Raw genomic sequence first — 20,571 nt, forward strand, 5'->3', positions numbered from 1 at the left:
TAGTATATGTAGATAATTATCAACATATACCCCACCGAAATTAAAAATTGTTGTAGCCCATTGGTGTTGGTAAACATTATTGTTTGTAAGAACATGTAAGGCATGATAGGAATCAACATGGCGCAGCAAGAACGTAGCCATGGAAACGAGGTTGGTGCTAAAACTATTAGCCACAGCATCTTCGCATGAGCCTCGGGTGTCGTCGGCGCGCGAGTACGTTCAAATTTGACTTGTGATGGTCTCCCAGACTAATCCCCGCCCCAATATCTTTGGATACATTCGAAGTCACCAGTGGATGGACCAGGAACCAGTCTAGGTCTAGTTTAACCCTTACCCTACTTGACCCTCCAATGCATGCCAATTGTGCCTCAAGAAAATCTCCTATGTTTTTTGCATGGCCCTCCAATATCTGCCATGTCATTTCAAGGGTAACTGGACAGGCACTCCAATACATGCCACAGAGAACAATGAGAGTCCTCTGATAACAAAGTGAGTGCCCCCAGCTGGTCAGTATCAGGCACCCTCCAGGGCCTCCAACTCCTGCCAATTGGAGCCTTCACTGTTAAGACTTGTTATCTGCCAAATAACTGCAGCTGGAGGGCATTGACATAACCAACTGACATGCAGTAAACTACCCTCAGAGAGTAAGGGTTAATGTGCCTTAGTCTTCAACATTATGAAGTTGGTGCAGAACTTGGAAGAAGAGGTCTCGCCCAACTCTCCTGTTCTGGCCGTTGAAGGGTTACTTGTGCACGGAGCCCATACACCAAGTAAGTCAGCAACAATCAAGTTATTCCACTTATTCCTTTCTCTGTGTAATCATATCGACTACCGTCTGTAGTTCACTCTCTGCCGAGGCCAACCGCTCAGCCAGGTCGTTCCTGGTCGGTGATTCCTCTGGATGCTGTTGCTGTATGATGAGCAAAACAAAGATCAGACAATGATTACACAATCTCAACAATATATGTATTTCTACACCGTCTTTCCCGAGTGTAAGTTTGCTGACTTGGTGCACAAGTACCCCCCTCAATGTTGACAAAGTTGAACACATATTGCCAACACGCGTCCATGTACCCTCGCTGAGGGTAATGGAAATGAATATACTGGTTTTGCCTTTCACCAACGTACTTTTATAAACACTGTATACTCAGTGTTGTCCCAAGTGGTTTGGTTCAAATCAGATATAGCAGATATAGCCAAAAATGGCTGTGCCCAAATTACCTTTGGACTTAACCCAAACCAACTTCATGGCCTTGACCATGTAACAAGGCTCTGTGAGTTTGATCCATGTTCCTACAATGGGCTGGGGGGGGATGTCTGAAAACAGGTACCCTCTGTACACTTAGCAGTGGAGCACAGGATTCATGATCGTGAGGTTGTGGGTTCGAGCCCTGCCGTGGCCATGCGTTTTGTGCCCTTGAGTAAGGTGCTTTACCTCAATTACTCCTCTCAACCCAGGTGTTAAATGCGTACCGGCATTATTCAATGCTGGGAAGGCAACAGTCTCGCTGTGGCAATCCTCCCACAGCAGCATATGAGTCTGGCCCAATCACTAATGAAAGAGAGATGGGCACTCCGTTCCCTGTTAACACAGACTCGGCCTCTTTACCTTTTTTTTTTTAACATACCTTCGTTTTACTGATGACTGATTTCAGCATTAGTTTGGCTGATGACAGTAGCTGGACAGCCTCTGTAGAGTTGGTCTTACTGCTGCTACACCTCTCGTAGGCTAGGCAACCAAAAAAAAAAATACAAATGACAGCATTTTTAAAAAGAATTTTGACTTCAAGGTGTATCTTTATTTTACATAACCAAAGGGGTGCAAAGCTGAGGGTGCCTTCTACCTCTCAGAGAATATGAAACCCAGGGTTTTATTTTCTATACCTTTTTTATTCTTTAAGATGTAACAATATGAACATTAAAATGTCATTTTCATGACAGGTTTTTTTTCTCCTGTTTTGACACCCCTATGCATTTTAATAGTACAGTCCAATGCTTTGTCAGGTCCTCGTCGACACGAGCACACGTCACCTACCTTGTGCCCAGGGTTTATTCCAGCTGTATTGTGCAAAACAGTGAGGACGAAAATGTCCAAAAGTCTTTGAAAACGATGAAAAGTTATGTACCCGGGTAACATGGGGTGATGCACTTCACAAAGTCCATCAGGTCATCATACGTGAACTTTTTAAGTACATCACGTTATCAGTTCTCAACCAATGATATCTCTAGGGCTGTGCATCGGAACCGGGTACCCAAGTACCCGGCTGCTGATGTCAGGAACCAGTTCCAGATTATGGGATCGAGTACCCATAACCAACTTTAAAACTAACTTAGTAACTTCTAAGACAATTGAACATTATCATGTTGCGACCATCCTGATTTTTTCCCATTCAAATCAACGTAACCAAGGCAAGGCTGGAAGGAAAAATAGTCTGGTTCCTTTTTGCAGAAAAACATTATCATTCAGTACTGTTATTGGATACAGGGAACATAACTGAAATGGTGGCAGCATGATAAAGGCCTATGAAAAAGAAAGGTTGTGAATGTCATTTGTGGGGAATTTTCAAAGTGAAAACAAAACATAATTCCCGTTATGACGCTCGCGAAAGTTGCAGTTTTCACTATAAAGCTATAGAGCTCACTGTACACACTTGGATCTTACTGAACTGACACACTGGTGTGGTTCCCGTACTACTCATAAATGCACACCCTAGAAATTTCACCATGTAATACCATGGTAAAATAATGCACAATGTGTTTACCTTGAGCTAGCTGTATCGACTGTTCTAGGATATCTTGACATGACTGAGGTTCACTACTCCAGTCACCTCTCTGTGTCTGTAGACGATGGGCCTTCTGTAGACACTGTAGTGCCTTTAAGGAGGAAAAAGAGTGGCTCAAATAAAACAAATTGTAACATAAATTGGCTGTCAGTAGATAGAGATTAGTTGAAAAACTGTATTGAGTTAAATTGTTAGCTCTCATGATCATATCGGGATATTTAGAATGTAAATAGTCTGAACCGTTCAATGAGATTCCAACATTTGCTGACGAGGTGAGTCCGTTGTGATGTAAACTGTGTAGATCACGTTTGCCGATAGCCCCCTGGAAAGTTTAGTTGGGCGCAACATAATCCAAACGCACTCTAGCTCATGGGGTACGGTGATTGACCTTAGGTAAACTGCCACTCCTCCACTGTGTCTTCGCTCCCGACATTTAGAAAATGTATTAAAGCCAGCAAAAGTAACACAGTCATCAGGTAAATTTGATGAATATAAGGACATCAATATGCAGTTGATACAAGTTCAATTCTGCTTCCTCCAATTGGGTTTAAAAAAATTAACTTCATCACGAGCATGAGATTGGAATGGAAGTCAAGTTTCAGTAGATACCTGTTTGGAACTGAACTTACCTTATCATTATTTTCTAAGTTGTCCGTCGTGGCGTTCCCGTGGAGTTTAGCATACAGTTTCCACACAAGGGCGTTAGTTGTCACTTGGGACGTCAGCCTCCCGAATAGCTCTACCAATTTTCCTTTGAGAAGACTAGCTGCAAACACACAAAGAGTGGAACGCATTGTAACTGTGGAAAATTCTGCTGCAAATGTTTTGTAACCCCAACTTTTCTACAAATGCAATCGATGTATGACCCAGTCTTTCATACTCTAAAATTTGAAAATTAATCGTAAATGATTCCACCTTGGTACAATTTTCTGTTAGCTGATCATGTTTTAGTACATTACCAGCATGTTAATATGGATACAATATTTAACACAAGTCACACACTGTACACTTCTGTCTGGGTAAATAACGTAGTATAAACATGCAACACTTGTCAAAATGACAAGCCTGCTCAGTGTAGCAAGATCCATCGGGACAAACAAAATAACTGCCTCAGAGTCTGTGGTCACCAACTGCAGCAGAATACAACTGTGGCATTGTTCAGTCGGACTAGCTCTCATTGTCGGCTCAGAATTGACCGTTTATGCACTGGTGTTGATGGCTCAGTGCAGCAAAGTCCCACAGACTTTTACACCTGATGTGCTGTATTGCGTCGGGCAAGGTTAGGGTTAAAGAGTGTTGAATGAGATATCAGAATGAAGATTGCCATACAAACCTTTGTTTCCATCAGCATCCACAATGTCTCCAGTAACTGCATTGACCAGGATTCCTAACACCTCCTCATCCAGGTACTTCTCCTTCAAATCCATCAGTCTGTGGAATGCTTTGATTGCCTCACTGAACTCGCCGATGTCGACACTCACCTGAAGGGGAATATACTCAATGTCATCTTTTCGTAAACTATGATATACTTCATAGATACTTAAAGATTAGAAACCTGTCAGGTTTTCGATAAACTGAATTTCTCTGAACCATTGTGGAATGGTGCTTGGATTTATAGGTGTATCATTGATGTCCCCTAACATGGCGTGTCGTGGCGCACTTTGATTTTTTGCCTTTAGTGCCTCATTAGAGCAAAAGTTTTACCTGAAATTTCACATTAAAGCCAGAGTCCATCATTTGCAGCTATCCAAAAAGTAACTGGCGTAATTATTGTTGAAAAACATTCTTGGTTGAAAGATAGTAAGGGAACAAAACTCCCTTTGAAATTATTCTTTCTGGCAAGCTGTCATTTTGAAGAAATCAACAAAAGAAGGCCTTTCCAACAGTGCCTCTTAAGAAGCACCGTTGGAAATTTCCGTTGGTAGTTCGTTTTTTTATTCAGCGAAGCACGCGCAAGCATTGACACAATGCACAGGCGTGCGCAGTTACTTCAATTCGTCGGATACCTGCGCAACATTGGGTAGCTGCAATCGGCTCAGTGAGAACGTGTCTCGGACGCTGAATTCAGGCCCAATTTAAAACATGATTCAGCAACTTTTGATTTGAAATCGAGATCCTAGAATGTTGTTTATCTCCAAAAAGAGCTAAAGATGAGCTGAAACTTAATTAGGTTAGTTGTTCAGCACCCTTCTTTAGAGTTTGAGCACTTTTGTTGCTTCAAACGAACAAAATGCACAAATTACAAATGATGGACTATACCTTTAAGTAAAATTTCATAAAGTTTTAAACATTACCATTAAAAAATTTGAGCTTACCAACCCATTACAAAGTTAAGAGAGAAACTATAAATTATGTTGTTTCTACCAACACTTTCTCTTCAAACCATGTACATGTTAGCAGAAAAAAATTAGGCCCATGAATTCGCAAAAGGAAAGAGTGGAAGGAAACAGATAATCAAATTAATATGGCTGGTTTGAAACAAATCTAAACTCCATGATGTTTGAGTGATATCTTACCAACATGTAATTCTCCCAAATCTGCCAGTTTTCATAGAGACACCTGATGGCTTCTTGGAGAGTCTTAAACGCTCTTGGTCTGCAGGAAAACAATACAACAGTAAACACGGCAATTCCATGAGTCATGAGAAAGTGGATATGGATGAAATATGGAAAATGTATTAAATTGTCAAAACTGCAAGTGTCACAACGTCAAATATGGTATCAAATTAAAGGGGACAACAAGAACTTTCATTTTTGTGACGGAGAAGTTAAATGGAAGGTTTAATAAGAAAACCGTACTCAACGTGCAGAAAGGACTTGTACCAAATACCATGTATATATACTAACACTCACTTTTGTTTGAGTTCAATGTAGGCAGATGATAAGTTATTCCATGCCTTACCGTTCTGGAAAAAAAAAGCAAACAACAAAACAAAACATGAAAAGGTTATTGTGCAGTGCTTCGTCAAAAGCAAGAAACAATGAGATGGAATAAGTCTTATAGGGCTCGTTCAAAGGCGGCCATCTCTCTAGGTGAACTGCAACTGCATATTTTACGCAATCAAGTACACATTGCGCAGTGTTGAAAATGTTCCAAACACGTGCGCTTGGTGCTCGAAATGTGTTCGATATGACGCAGCCGATGCGCATTATGCATGCAAGTTGAGGCTCAAAATGCCGATGCACGTGGATGGTCTGTAGGAAATGACGTCATTTGAACGAGCCCTATTGTGGTGTGATGCTGATAGCTGTGTTCCTTGTGTTCAATTTGTCATACAATTTACTTTTCAATGTTCTGTAATATCCACTGTGCTTTTAGTTGATAAATCTTGCTTTTATAATCCCCTTGCCAGCGGTGGATTGAGGTTTTGGGGGGAGGTTTTGAGGGAGGTAGTGAATTTAATACATAGAGACCAAAGACTTCAACCAATAAGCAAATATTAAAAATACTTTACAAAGTGATTTCAAGAAGTTTAGGAAATTTGTGATTTTGCCGCAGTAATTTTTTTTAAAATCTAGCCTTGGTCAGATGGAAGGGGATGGTAAGCCACTCCCCCCCCCCCCCCCCCCCCCCCTCTGTACATCTGGCCTTCCCTTGCAATACACGGCTTGTTTTCCGGGGAGTTTACCGGTGCAGGTTCACACCTCCCAAAAATATCTAAGCAATAAATTGAATTTTGTTAATGACAGAAAAAAACAAAGAGTAGGTATCACACAAGGGCGTACTTACATCACTCTCCAAGCTGACGCATCTCCTGTATGCTCTTGCAGCCGTTTCATAATCTTGGGCCTTAGTGGCTGAATAGCCAAGCCAGAACCAGGCATGGTACTGAAATGAAGAATAAACTAGAGATTTGGCATTTGTTTTGAGACAAACACAGGGTGGTGGGGATCAGCCACCACCTAATAATGACAAGTTGAATGTATCCTCCCTAAATTTTCCCCAACTGCAGTTTCCAAGGTTTGCAGCATTGTGACACTTGAAACAATTGTGATTTAAAATGCAATCAAATCCTGACAGGGACATGTGGCGCTTGTGTCCCTGGGCAAGACACTTTATTACAATTCTCCATCTCCACCCAGGAGTTCAAATGGTTACCTATGAGGGTAGAGCTCAGAGATCTTGGGTGCATTCCACTTACATGTACGTTTGCTGACGTTGGCAACATTCGCGTAAGTGTGACCGACTGTTTGCCACCAACTTTGCCGAGCGTTGGCAACAAAGGCAAACTGTCTTCCCGAGTCGTTAGCTATGTTTTCCAAAACAGCCGACACACACAATAAATGGATTGATCTCGTTGAGGCTGAAATTTTCCCCAAGGAAACTTTCGCATCCAGTCACAATAAATGTTTGCAAGGCATGACTCTTTGCCCGATTATAAAATTGCCTGAATATGATGATTACTTATTTAAATATTGACTAAATATAATAATTACTTTCCCTTGGGTGCCTCATGATGTCAAAATAAGGATTAAAAAAAGCTTTTGAAAACTTCTAAACTAACCTGGACTGGGTTTTTCTGAAGTGAGATCTCCAGACACTCGATGCTTTTTGCCCAGTTCTCTTCCTCTAAGTAGTACAGACCTAGAGATCGCATGGCCCTTGCATTCCGTTGGCCAGACACCTCCCAAGCCTTCTCGTAGTACTGCTTATCCTTCTTGAAATCTCCCAGGAGACACCAGAGAGTTGGGGTCTCTTTGATGGCCAGCTGGTCTCGGATTACCTTCATGGCCTGAATAAGGCAAATGAAATACAATGTATATAATTATCCGACCACAAAACATAGAAGCCACTACTGAGGTAGAACCGAGTCTTGACTCGCTTGGGTCGAGACTGAGTCTGAGTTTCGAGTCACTTGGGTCGAGTCCAAGTCTGAGTCTCGTGTCATTTGGTTGGAGTCAAGTCACAAGTCATGATATGGACACAAATACATGTAAGCGGTATAAAGTGATACGCTATCATGGAGTATAGACATTGGGCACATACTTAATATATAACAAACATTTATCATTTGCAAGACCACCTGGAGAGTGGTGCGTTATTACATTTCATATGCTTAACGTTCTTTAGTATTGCTGTAATGTTACTTTGGAAAATAAATATCGGAAAAATTTCTTTAAAAGGTCAATCATCTGGTATGTAATCTTATTTCATTTTGGCAAAGTCTTCCTTGACCCAAAAGATCAAGGCCTATACAATCTGTATCATTCAATTACCTTTTCTGGTTTTTCTAGGCGTCGGTAGCAGTTAATGACGTCCTCCCACAGTTCTAGCCTGGCATAGACCTCCAAGGCAGCCGTTATAACACCAAGACTCATTAACAGGCTAGCCAGCTCACTCTGTACAGAAAAATAAATAGTTACTAGGGAAATCTATGGACTCTGTGCATAAGTATCCCCTCAGTAATTACAAATGGAGAGTTGGGGGAGACCACTGAGAGGGACATTGGAACGCATTGCTGACGACGCCTGACGCTCAGATGAAGATGCTGCAGGATTGTGAACATGCAAAATATATGACTTATGCGTTCTTTGCGCAGTACGCGTCTCCCAAGGCTATCTGCTGTTCGTGCACGGAGTCCATAACACTTTATCTACAGACTCTCTCTTGATTGGCTGAGAGCATGTCACATGGTACTGGCTATTTCTAATTAGTTTACCATGCACGGCCAACATAGCAACTAGAGGTCTGTGTACGTGTTCATCTTTTCAAACCGTGGACGAAAAATACCAGAGAACAAAAGAGAACAATATCGTCCGCGATTCCCAGCATACGTCTGCTATTGGGGTCGTGTTCAAAACCTATGGGAGTCTTCCTAAAAAGTTACAGTTCAAACAAAAGAGGGACAATAGGACGTCCACGATCGACGGTGAACACTCGTTTGTGTGTGCGCGTGCGTACCGGTAAACTTTCAACTGATTTTACTGCAGTGAATTTTTAACTGATTTCAAATTGAAATAGAAGTACATTTGTGTTGGAGTTTGGCTTTAATATTGAGACATCATAACAAAATAAGCAGAATCTGTTGGTGAGGCATTAAAACAACTGAAAACAATGCTGCATGGATCACCTTAAAACGCTATGACACAAATCGGAGCAGTCAATATTTGTATACTATAACATACATGAACATCGCAGATAAATATGATTTGAAACTTTGCAGCATGGAATGAAAAGTAGAATGACGTTTGCCGATAAATAACAACATGCAAACTTAATCTATTTGTTGAAAAAAAGGTTGGTTCTCAACAGAACTAAGGGCAAGAGTGCTTTATCAACATTTTAGTCAGTGCACTCTTGTCCTAACAGACTAATCAGAAATACTCTTTAGTAAACATTAAAAAAAACACTGTCGCGACATGTTTATTTCAAAACAAACAGTTGTAATTCTAGCAGGGACAAGCTTACAATCGAAAGTTACCTGGTAAGTCTGGTGCTGACTTAAATCCCAGAGGATATGAGAACTAGACAGCGACAAACTTGTTCTTAAACGAGTAAAGTGAAGACAGATATGTCCTACCTCCATTGTCCATTTGGGTGGAAGGCACACAGCGTGTAGCAATTCAAACCTGTCAATCACTGGGCATTCTGTCTCCCGAAACTGGTCCACCAGTAACTGCAAAAGCATGAAGATCCAACATAGACACAAGGCTAGTATCTTGATTCATAGTATGCCTTTCTTTTCTAAATCCTTCCAAGAGCAATAACTTACAGTCCTTAACAGGTGCTAACTGGTTTAAGTGGAGTAAGGTCATTCCATTTAATATGGGGTCCATCTTTCTTTTCGTGTTTGTTACATCATTACATCCATTGATCTCCATTAGTAAGACTGGATAGGACACAGCGCCCTCCATCGTGTGCTCATACGCATAGTCATCGGTGAGGGTTTGAAAGTTTGAAATGCGTTTGTCATACTGCGGCACACGCACGTCACGCATGCGCGGTCGCAAACATTAAACCCGCACTGTACTACCCAGCTGTTTGTGTCCGCGTTTTCCGAATCTTCACTGCACACGAGTATATGCGTGTCCTATCCAATCTTACTAATGGAGATCAATGGTTACATCTGATGTAAAATTTTGTAAATTCAGGACACATTCTTTAAAGCCTTCTATCTCCGAGATAAAGCAAAGTACCCACCAAATGTATACAAAAATAGTTTGACGTCAATTTTACTGACACTTGCGTGGCAAATTACACAGGTCAGGCGTAACAGGGACACAAACAAACGTCACACTTTTGGACCCCACATTTATGGATGACCCAGTATCTTTCCAAGGCATGTAAGCTTAAAAATGTGATATGAGGCAATACTGTTCAGGTCAGAGAATAACCAGTTTCTTAGGATGTGACATTTCAAAAATGTTTCAAATACTTTCATTGATTTCATCAATTCTTGCTGAACCTTTATGCTCGCTTTTGTGGGATGGGGATGACACACAAGTAGACCTGAAGTGCATTTATTGTCACTGAATATAAACAATGAGAATACGACAAAGATGGCTGCCACAAAATGTTGTTTTCACTCATTCTACCAGGCAAGGTCTTTTCCACAGATAACCGCTATTTTCTTTGACATCACCTACTCACCGGGTCAGGCCCACTTCCTCGACAACAGTTCATGCGCATTCCTTAAACCACAAATTACTCACAAGTCAAAACCATAGTTGTGCTTATTTTTCACTTCCCAGAGGAGATTCAAGCCAATTACAAAACTTGGGTTTACAACCGTCATATGGTGAAACACTATGTTAACATTTGTCACGCAGTATGTGTGAACTGGTAACCATGGTTTCACTGAGTTGACCGCTGCATGATGTCACGACCTCGGCACTGTATTGGACAGTGGGGACAAATGGAAGGGTGCACTATCAGTGTTTGTTGGCCGCAACACGACTTTCATCTCACCTGCATTTGCATCATGGCTCTTTCCACTGTCCTCCCTCGGTCTTTCTCCAACTGACATCTTGTCATCAGCGCTAGTGTTTGAACACACCATACCTTAGGATGTGTCAGTGCAGCCTGTTCGAAAAAAATGGGGGAAAAATGTATTCCGTGTTCCATGAGAATCTGCGGGATAATGGAATTTCTCTATAATTTACAACAATGCATTTAGATAGAGAGAACACAATTAAACAAATTCTCAATATTTTAATTCTGCATGTTCAACAGTTTCATTGCTTCAACAATGCACGCAGAGCTCTAAATTTTGATTTGTTGAATAATGCAATATACGAGATGGGACACAAGTTTGTTTCATCTAACATAAATTACAATCTTCATCAGATGTGTGCAAGGCAGAATTTTCAAACAGTAATACTGATCTGATACACCGTGCCCTCTGGAGACGTGCACACAATAGGGAACAAAAGAACTCCACAGGGCAATTTCTATAGATGAATACGTCTCCACAAGGTTTTCACGAAATATGGATTTTCCTCAAAAACTAGGAATTTCCAAGGTGGGTTGATCTGTCGCAAATGGAAGAGTTTTAGAAAAGGGAAATTAAGTCCGAATTTCAGCCACGGAAATTAATTCTGGTTAAAATAAGAGCATTTTGAAACTTTCAAACTCGAAAACTTTACTACACGAGAACAAAGAAATGTCTCCACAAGGATACAAATTTCAGTATGTGTGTACATTACTGTGTACGGTAAACGCAACGCAAGCTGAGAGAACGCACTATATACAATGCAATATGGATGATAACAACATATCACGCTCTCCCTCCACTGCATTGACCAATCAGTATTGACAATTTGCTTGGAGATAATACACTTTGAACTTGTGATGAATGCCTGTAACACAAAATGACCCTGGTGTCGTATGTATTACCAATCAATGTATTCAGCCAATTCGTGTGATGGAATCAGATTAGAAATATGGGTGGCATGCATACTTGGACAATAATCTATATTTTAGATAATCAGAAACTTACCACGATGTACGCCTTCAGTTCCTCCCACAGGAGTTCCTCTTTTGGTCTACTTCTCTTGTGTTCAATGCTGCCATAGAGAGCAATAATAGAGAGCAATAATTCAAACAAAGTTGCCTTAAGTTTTGTCCACCTAAGAAATTTGGTCATGTTGTTGGGCGTGATCGTTGGATTTCCGCTATCACTCGATCACGCAGAAATGCAGTTCCGCGATCAGTAGATCCTGCAGGAAACCTCAGACTTTATTTCCCTTTTTTCAAAACAATCCTCCAGAGCGGTGAATTAGAAAGAAAAGCTGATTGACTGATGGTGGCGCGATTAACTGATAGCGTAGCACGATCGATTGTTCGCGCAGATCCACCGATCGCAAATACTTGAGAATATCCACCGATCGCGCCCAACAATTTAACAACAAGTACACTTTGGTGCAACTAAACAAACAAATTTTCAGACATAAACAAATTTCAAAGAATAATTACGCCACGATAAAGATACTGACCAAAGGGTACAGATGCATAATCAAAACTTTTTGCACTTTCAAATTTGGGTTCTGTTGAAGCTGAGGCAATTTTTGTGAAGAGTGTACTTGGTAGAACATGTTGTTTTGCCCAAAAATATTAAAATTGGTTTAAAAATTTGAAAAAACATCATCAAACCAAAAGAAGCCCAGCTTGGAATCAGTCACAAAGTGATCAATGTTATATCTCATTTTGTGAAATGAAAATATCTGTTATTGGCTCTGGTGGTTGTGCTTGTGTTCTTGGGCAAGACAATTTGCAACGTTTTCCCTCTCCTCACGTGATGTACATGGTTCATCACAGCCAGAGAGTGAGAAAGCCACAGCCACTGGACATGCTTTTTAGGCAGAGGGTGTAATTACATTTGGGCATTGGACATTTTCCAACCATTTACCGGATTTACCTTACACAAATACAGAAAACTCGGGTCAAATTCAGCAATGCACTACAAGCAGTCTTGTGGTACTCGTACTTATCAAGTGCAACTCAAGTACTTTTTTGAGAATACTCGTAAATACTCGAAAATATCAAAATACTCAAAGTTGAATTCATGGAACTCGTACTCGAGAAGCAAAGTACTTGGACTTGACTTTTCAAACATGTGCTTGAAATGTCTCAGTAGTAATTAAGGGCCAATCCAGAATGGATTGTGTTTGGCTCTCATATCACATCCCATACAAGGTGATGCTACCTACCACAGGGCAAGTATCAATGCTTGCTCGGCACTGGACAACCTTGGGATTTGGTCCTCTTCTAAATCTTTGAATTTGATGGCATCAAGAATCGTATCATCATTTAGGTCAAGATCCTGTTCAGGAAAAGTAAATTTCATTTCAAGTCCACAAAAATTGTAGTGATGCAACTGTTCATTCAACAACAACAAATTATTGGCAAAGATACCTGCTATTACTTTTGATATTGAGCATGAAAAATAAATGTCTGGCAAAAAAAAAAAAACAGCCATTGTGTTAGGAGACTCTCTATGTTGGAAGTGTTTAAAATTTCTGGGATGAATAACACTAAGATTGTGAGGATAGCAATGTGATGGAGCAGATATAAATAGGTGGTTTAAAACTGGTAAGGGGCCTGGTCACCAATAATGGCCCTCGCTCCTACTCTGGGCATAATCAGCTACCAGGTCCGAAACAGGTTTTTAAACATTACAATTATAAATGCTGTCTCACACAATTATTCCAAACTAATAAATACCTTTTTGATCAACAACCATATTTTGATCAAAAACCATAAAAAGTAAACATTTCCAATGATTTTGTTCTACCATTTTACTCCACATTTGGGCCACTTCTATGGTGCACACCGCACAGAGTGTGCTCAATACATCTCCTTATATGGAGATTATATCGATGGTTTCTCAGGTACTTGGTTGAAGCCAGAGCACACGGCGCGTGCTGCCTGCATATCGGGCGGAGCGCTGGGTATCGCAACCGGTTTTAGACATTGCCATCTGAACACTGTGTGATGTTTAAATGGCGGTTTAAAACCACTCACATCATGGGCTCTCGACCAATAGGAATAGGTAAACCGTCCCAGGCATTTATGATTGGTGGATAGTTATGAATGATTAATATAAGACTATTTGAGTGTCTGGTACCTTTGGCATACCCTTCACTGAATGGCTTTCTTCTCTTGACACATTTGTGGATGAATCTTCAGCCTCTGTCTTATGCTGCACTCTGAGGAAGAGTTGTGCTTTGTCTGTCTGTTGGAAGCGGGTTCTCTTCCCCAAGGCACCTAAATCATTCAACATTTGAAGAAAACTATTAAACAATTGTTGACTGCTGTGATGTGGGATATGGTGTTTTTAACAACCGAGGGGCGCTTCGCCTTGTTTGCTATGTGCACAGAGGGGGTTAAAAATATTGTGCCAAAGGGCTCCGTGCGCCAACAAAAGAGGGCAAGTTTTTACCACTGTTGAGAGCCCTGTGGACAGGACACACAGCGTGTGCGTACCGTACTGTACTGGTTTGTGCGCAAATTACACCACTTCCTGAATGTAGCCACAGTGTCTCGTCTTCGCGTGAGCGTCAGGAGTCATTGGCGCGAATACGAACTTAACTTGCGATGGTCTCCCAGACTAATCCCTGCCCCCAATAACTTTGGATCATTCGAAATACGCAGTGGGTGGACCGGGAAATGGTTGTAACTTGCTTGACAAGAAATGAAATAAATCACTTCAGTGAACATGGTGAAACCTTTTGATGACTGCAAGCTTTCCTGCCTGACCTATGTAATTTGTATGCAACGCAGTGTATATGATGTAATTTAATGCAACATGGTGTATATGAGATTATTTTTATGCAACATATTGCATATGAAGTAAACAGCTATTTTTACGGACTTGACACGCGACCGTTCTGAACCAAGTGTGATTTTTACATGTAAAAAACAACAAAATAAAATAATACAGAAAAATCCAAATATTCCTTGATTACGATTGAACCAAATAAATGGTATCCTCTCCGAGTAATCCCCGCCTGCTATTTCCCAGGTCTGTATCGTGACTTTGGGCGTGATCCCTGGCTGTATGGCATACTGGTTTATGGCTTCTGACTAGCGCCCATTGAACAAAGATCTTGACTAATTGGGGAACTTTTCAAATAAAGAGTGATTAGAAAAAGCCTTGTGACATATTCCTCAATTTGACAGATTGTTAAACATGGGCAGTACCTGCTAGACTGGCCTCTAGTCCTGCAGTCTCCTTGGCAATACGGAGGTGTTCCCTGGCCGCTGTGTACTCATAGTAATACTGACAGATGTGGCAACATTCCAGGTGGAAGATAAGGGGAAGGTCATTGCACTTTACCCTTGACATTAGAACTTCATTGTTGCTTACTGTTTCAAAGAGAATGAAGCATTTCAATAAAACAGATGTGATTATTATCACAGTTGTGATCATCTTTAAGTCTTAAAGCCATATAGGATAAATGTGCATTTCCAAGAACAACACTACCCAGACTCCAAAGAAGAATGTTCAAAACCTAACCTGTTGAAGTTTCAGCTCAGTGGATGTTACACTTTTTGAGAAAACAGTGAAAAAACTTGCACAACCTTTAGATCAGGAAACACGATTTCATCTATGGAACTTTTTACTTCCAACAATCAGTCAATTGACTGATCGTTAGAAATCACGTACATTTCTTGATTTCTTCTAAATGACAGCAAGCCGGACGGAATAATTTCACGGGGCGTTTAGTACCAGTACGATCTTTAATCCAAGTAAACTTTTTGATAATAATTTGGTAGGTAACTTTTGGGATAAATGCAAATGATCCTTTATGCTTTTAAATATACAGTGTTTACAGTTTACCTTTTATATATATCTTATTACAAAGTAATTTACTAAACATAAATCTCTGAAATATTATACCATATTGATCTTCAGTGAACTTACCACACATATTATTGACTTAATTGGTGGTTAAAAAATTATTAGGTGATTACTATTTACGTAATATTCATATCACACTCATTAATATTCATATCATACTTGATTCCATTAATTTGTGAACCTCCTTGTGAATATGCGGAGATCTCTCATCCAGTACTTGTTGCTGTATCCATAGACACCTCAAATTCCACCAATCAGCCGTCTGCGATAATGTATTCAAAAATGTACAAAGACCCATTGTGAGTACTCACTTCGTTTATGCAAATAAGTCAACACACATATCATTGAATAGTCAACAAAACTGGATTGGCCAAATACTGTTAGACAGAACTTCCTTGTGTAATAATTTAATGACAATGCAATGCAATGTATACCGACGGGCCAATAGGTGCATCTGATCACCCTCGTGGTGGCCCCCAGTCATGGCGGAGAGCAATAAATGGGATATATTTTAAGGTTAAAGAGACATTACGTCCTGGAATGCACCCAATTGGGATACAAAAAGCGTTTTAACAAAGTGATGCTAATTGAAAAGAGCATCTAAAAGTGGGATATATATACGTCCACACAACCATCCTTTGAAAACTGGGAGTTTTTGTGCTATTCTTGTGAGAACAAATTTCGGGGGTCAAAATTTTGACTCCCAAAAATCAAGGCTGTTGGGTGTTAGTTTTGAATCCTGCCGCACACGTCGAGCGCATCGCATTTCTGCGGAAGTGCGAGAAACGACATTTGTGTATTGGTGCTGTGTGTATTATGTGCCACACACAACATGTACTGTACATTGAATGGACACAGCTGGTTCGAAATCCGCCTTGTCAAAAGTAAACAACCAGGATTGTTAATCTTTTGTCAGGAACAGTGCAACATTACATTAGTTTTTTTTTTAACCAGACCTTTGAAATAGGATAAGTAACAATCCAAAACATACACTTTTCGGAGATTTCAGGCCATACAATGCCCCTTTAACATCATAGACCTGTTGCTTTGGGGCTGGCACAATACTTTCACCGTTACAAGGGGCATCTGCAAGTGTGCAATGTTTTAAACTTCAACTTACCAGACAAGTGGGGAGATAAGCTTTGCATTTACCCAGGATGCAATGTGCCATCAGCAGAAACTCTGGATGAGTGACCAACCGATAGACGGACGTATCATCGGGACTCAGGGTCGACAAGGTAAGTTCGTGAAATTCTTTAAACTGTGCAAAAAAATGAGTATCGTAAGATTAGCACAAATTGACTAATAAGTATCAAGTCATTAACAAGACAGGTCTAGCAAAGCGGTTCCCAGAGCACACAGAATTCTATTCCATTGATTCAGAATGCCCAAAACGTTCGCAAATTACCCTAACTCCCTAGGCATTTTGTTCGGACGCAACCTCAATCCTACAAAATCCTCAAACTGCCTATATGTAAAAATATCAAACAGCATCAATCCTGCAAATCCGCCGTTATTTCTTGAATTATTCCTCGGAGGGGTGACCACTGCCTCAATCCTGCAAAATCCTCCAGCAATCACTGTAATATGTTGAGGCAGAGCCAGTGACATCCTGGCGCAGTGCGGAGGATTTCAAGTATAATCTAGGCCTAAATTTATGCACGGCTGAGCATAAACAACACAAGGTCCGGCCGAGGACCTTGACACAGTGCATCTTCTAAAATCAGCCACACATTTTTTGCCATAGCCTCAATCCTTTAAAATGCTCCATTTTGCAAAGAGGATTTTGGAGAATTTGGGAAGGTTAGGGTTAATAGCCAAGCCTCATAATCAGCTTCTGCACCTATGTAAGTCACAATTGTCAGACAGTCGGTGAGATAGATAACCAGTCTAATACACAAGTGACAATCAGTCAGTCAGTAAGGCGCCCTCTCTGGACCAGCCAAAAAAATCCAGAAGAAATGAGAACATTCACAAATTGAAACCAACATGCAACACAAATACCAACATTTGTCTCTTGGCAGAGACTCCTGGGTAAGACCTCTGCAGGGGTGACTTGGCACGGAGGCCCTGTCCAGTTGCTCTGGATGAACAGCTGTAAGCAGGCGACACCAACCAACATCACGCACAACTCACTGCGTAAAGAAAGAGACGTGAACAAAACAATCCAGGAAGACTTTAACACATTAACACCTGTACTACATAGTGTTACATTGTATGTATTCACTGAAACCATAGAGAGCTCGGGCAGTATCGGGAGTAATAGGTAGGGCAGTTTGGGGCGGTACATGAACTAATGCGTTAAATACAAACATGTTCATTCAATGAAGTGACTTTTTTATATTCAAAAGATGACACCTATTTTCATGAGGAGTCCACTAGTAAATGTTCTGTACTAGAGATATAAAGCCTGCTATGAAGTAGTAGAAGAGGATCTGAAAGACCTGTTTTCTTCAACATGAAGAAGCCTTATATTTGATCTACCGGTATTTGATTACACGTATGTATAATACTAACAGGGAAAATGTAGCCAAAAACAGCAAAAAATTTATTTCAAATGCCTATTTAATTTTATCTGTTCAAAATTAATGAGCTGTTTTATGGAAAAAGTTAAAAGGCCAGACATTTTAATCTAAGAAGTGATCTTTCTCCAAGAAAAACACCAATATTTAAGGAAGTTTCTGTTAGGATCAGGTCCTCCAGTCCTAATGTACCTTGATCAAACCGTTCTGTAACCAGTTTGCAGCAGCTTCTTATTTCTTTAGTCAAAGAAACTAGACAATGAGAATTGAATCTTTGTAGTTTAAAATAAATCACCTTGAGTTGTCTTCTTTTGGATCATTTTTCTGCAGGCATAACTCGATCCGTTTCTGGATGAACTCTGTGAAATCTGAGGAATCACCAAGATCTTCCTCCTCGGAACCCAATATTGCCATAGCAACACCTCCCAAAAGCATCTGCTCAAAGTCTCCCTTGAAGAGAGCATTAGCGCAGCTGTGAAGATTTCCATCATGGGAGCCTTCAATGGATAAAAGTAACAGCACATAAAACTGATATTCTTTGTTAAATAAAGAACTTAAAACAGCACTTACATGTACTACATGTATAACATTAACATATAAAATCCAGAAAATTTAGAGTTTATACACAACCTCTCAAGACAGAGTCCTCAACTACAATATTAGTGATATACAAAACAAAGAACAGCTACATTAACAATGGAATTAATAAGTAATTAGTAGTAAATCTGCCGGCATGTACATCTTACCAATGATTTCATTGACACAAGATTCTGTTAAATCTTGATTGTGACCAGCTTCCAGAAGAAGGATCTCCAAGTCTTGATGCTGTGACGACATTTCCAATCTCAATCACAACCACGAGTTCCATCCAATTGAATGTCGAAAAGCTTTGCTTGAACTTATTGAAGCTTTCTGTCTCGTTAGAACATCCCAGTTCTTCGCTCTGTACTCAACTTCAAAAGAAACAAACCACGATTTAGAAAATAAATTAATAAATGATACAATATCCCTTCAGTGTTATTGATCAATGTGCCCTAATGGTTACACATCTATGTTCCGACCGCATATATTCCTATCTCTAACCCCAACCCTAACCGTTGACGGAACATCGGGGTGTCGGAACATAGGGGTGTTGGAAGATAGAGCAGTCACCCCCTAACTTGGCGCAGCCCCCAGCCCCATAAATTTTCCTCAATTACTGGACTTCCACAGTATTTGTGTGTGAAAAAGTTGTGTTGAGGAAATCAAAATCGGGACTGCTTTTCACTAGATTTTTTATTACAGAAAATACTGGCCTGGTTAATTACCATGAAAAATTCAATTCCGTACCTCGTTTTATGGCTATTTATCCTGTTTATTCCGACGAAATTAGCTTAGAGTTTGTCGAGAAAAAAGACAGCAGTATTTTTCTCGAAGTCATGGGGCGGAATTAAGAATGTAGTATCCAGACGCCAAAACAAAATTGGAAATGTTCCTCAGTCCCAGATTAACGTCGTTTCAACATTTGTGCAATGACTGACATTTATGAGATGATATATGAAGAAAAAAGTGGCGTCAAGTTGCAACATTCTTTCCTATGGGTCATGCACCTTTTACTTTTTAATTTTTTTCTGATTATTTACCAGGTACATTAAGTAACATCCATAGCGACCATCAATTGAAGAAAAGAAAAAAGTCTAGATTTCCAATTCTGGAAATACAACTTTTCAAGATAGCATGTATTACTATTGGTGTGCGGCTCACAATATGGAGGAAGTTCAGTATTTGAGACACATTTATGGTGCTACTTCGCGGCCCCTAACATAGCGCACTTTAACTTTTCGCGGCTCTAGTGGCTTTGCTAGAGGAAAAGTTTTACCGCAAACTTCAGAGTGTTATTTCACCAAACTCTACACATTCAAATTCATAAAACATTGAGTTTAGCAACCCGTTACAAAGTTAAGAAAAATTAAGTAACAATTTCGCGTGCCTCTCCGATAATGAAGTGTGTAGACTGTAGTGAATCCTTCAGTTTCAAAAATGCACCCTAAAATAAGAAAATAATTTTCTGACACTGAGTGACAAACATAAAGTTTGACATATGAGTGGAGATAAACCTGTATCGGTAATCCTTACTTTTAGGACCCCTTTCCTATATAAGGCTAAAAGACTCGCCAAAACAGCTGACTAAATGGCACTCAAAAGTGACATTCTGATATTTATTGACACATTTGAACATTTGGCAATGACACCTCTTGAATATCAGCAGGTTTGATTTTGTACAAAGAGGGCAGGGTTTTGATTTATGAGGGGTTAAAGACGACGATGACAAACAGAAAATAAATTTAAAAAGCAAGATGGTGAACTGCCAAAAAAGGTAGGAAAGTCACATTTTCTTTGAAAGTGCATTCAAAATTATAACTAACATGAGTTTGTCTGAAGAAAAAAGACTTCTTTAGCCTGCAAAAGTCACTTTGGTACTGGA

At 40.1% G+C, this 20,571-nt stretch overlaps 1 protein-coding gene across 1 annotated transcript; it reads right to left on the reverse strand.

Moving 5' to 3' along the window:
- Window positions 1-635: 635 nt before the first annotated feature.
- LOC119746515 (tetratricopeptide repeat protein 27-like) lies at window positions 636-18,956 on the reverse strand (the record flags this gene model as incomplete). The annotated part of the gene is made up of 21 exons (XM_038223493.1): window positions 636-910; window positions 1,629-1,729; window positions 2,763-2,874; window positions 3,413-3,549; window positions 4,117-4,264; window positions 5,300-5,378; window positions 5,636-5,688; window positions 6,513-6,611; window positions 7,288-7,515; window positions 8,000-8,122; window positions 9,304-9,399; window positions 10,692-10,805; window positions 11,722-11,788; window positions 12,932-13,044; window positions 13,849-13,988; window positions 14,925-15,089; window positions 15,745-15,847; window positions 16,706-16,846; window positions 17,594-17,720; window positions 18,403-18,604; window positions 18,854-18,956. Coding segments are annotated over 21 exons (2,562 nt in total), but the record flags the coding sequence as incomplete, so codon positions are not given.
- Window positions 18,957-20,571: the final 1,615 nt, after the last annotated feature.

Source organism: Patiria miniata, unplaced genomic scaffold (assembly GCF_015706575.1).
Source record: "Patiria miniata isolate m_02_andy unplaced genomic scaffold, ASM1570657v1 HiC_scaffold_7, whole genome shotgun sequence".
Lineage (NCBI taxonomy): Eukaryota > Metazoa > Echinodermata > Asteroidea > Valvatida > Asterinidae > Patiria > Patiria miniata.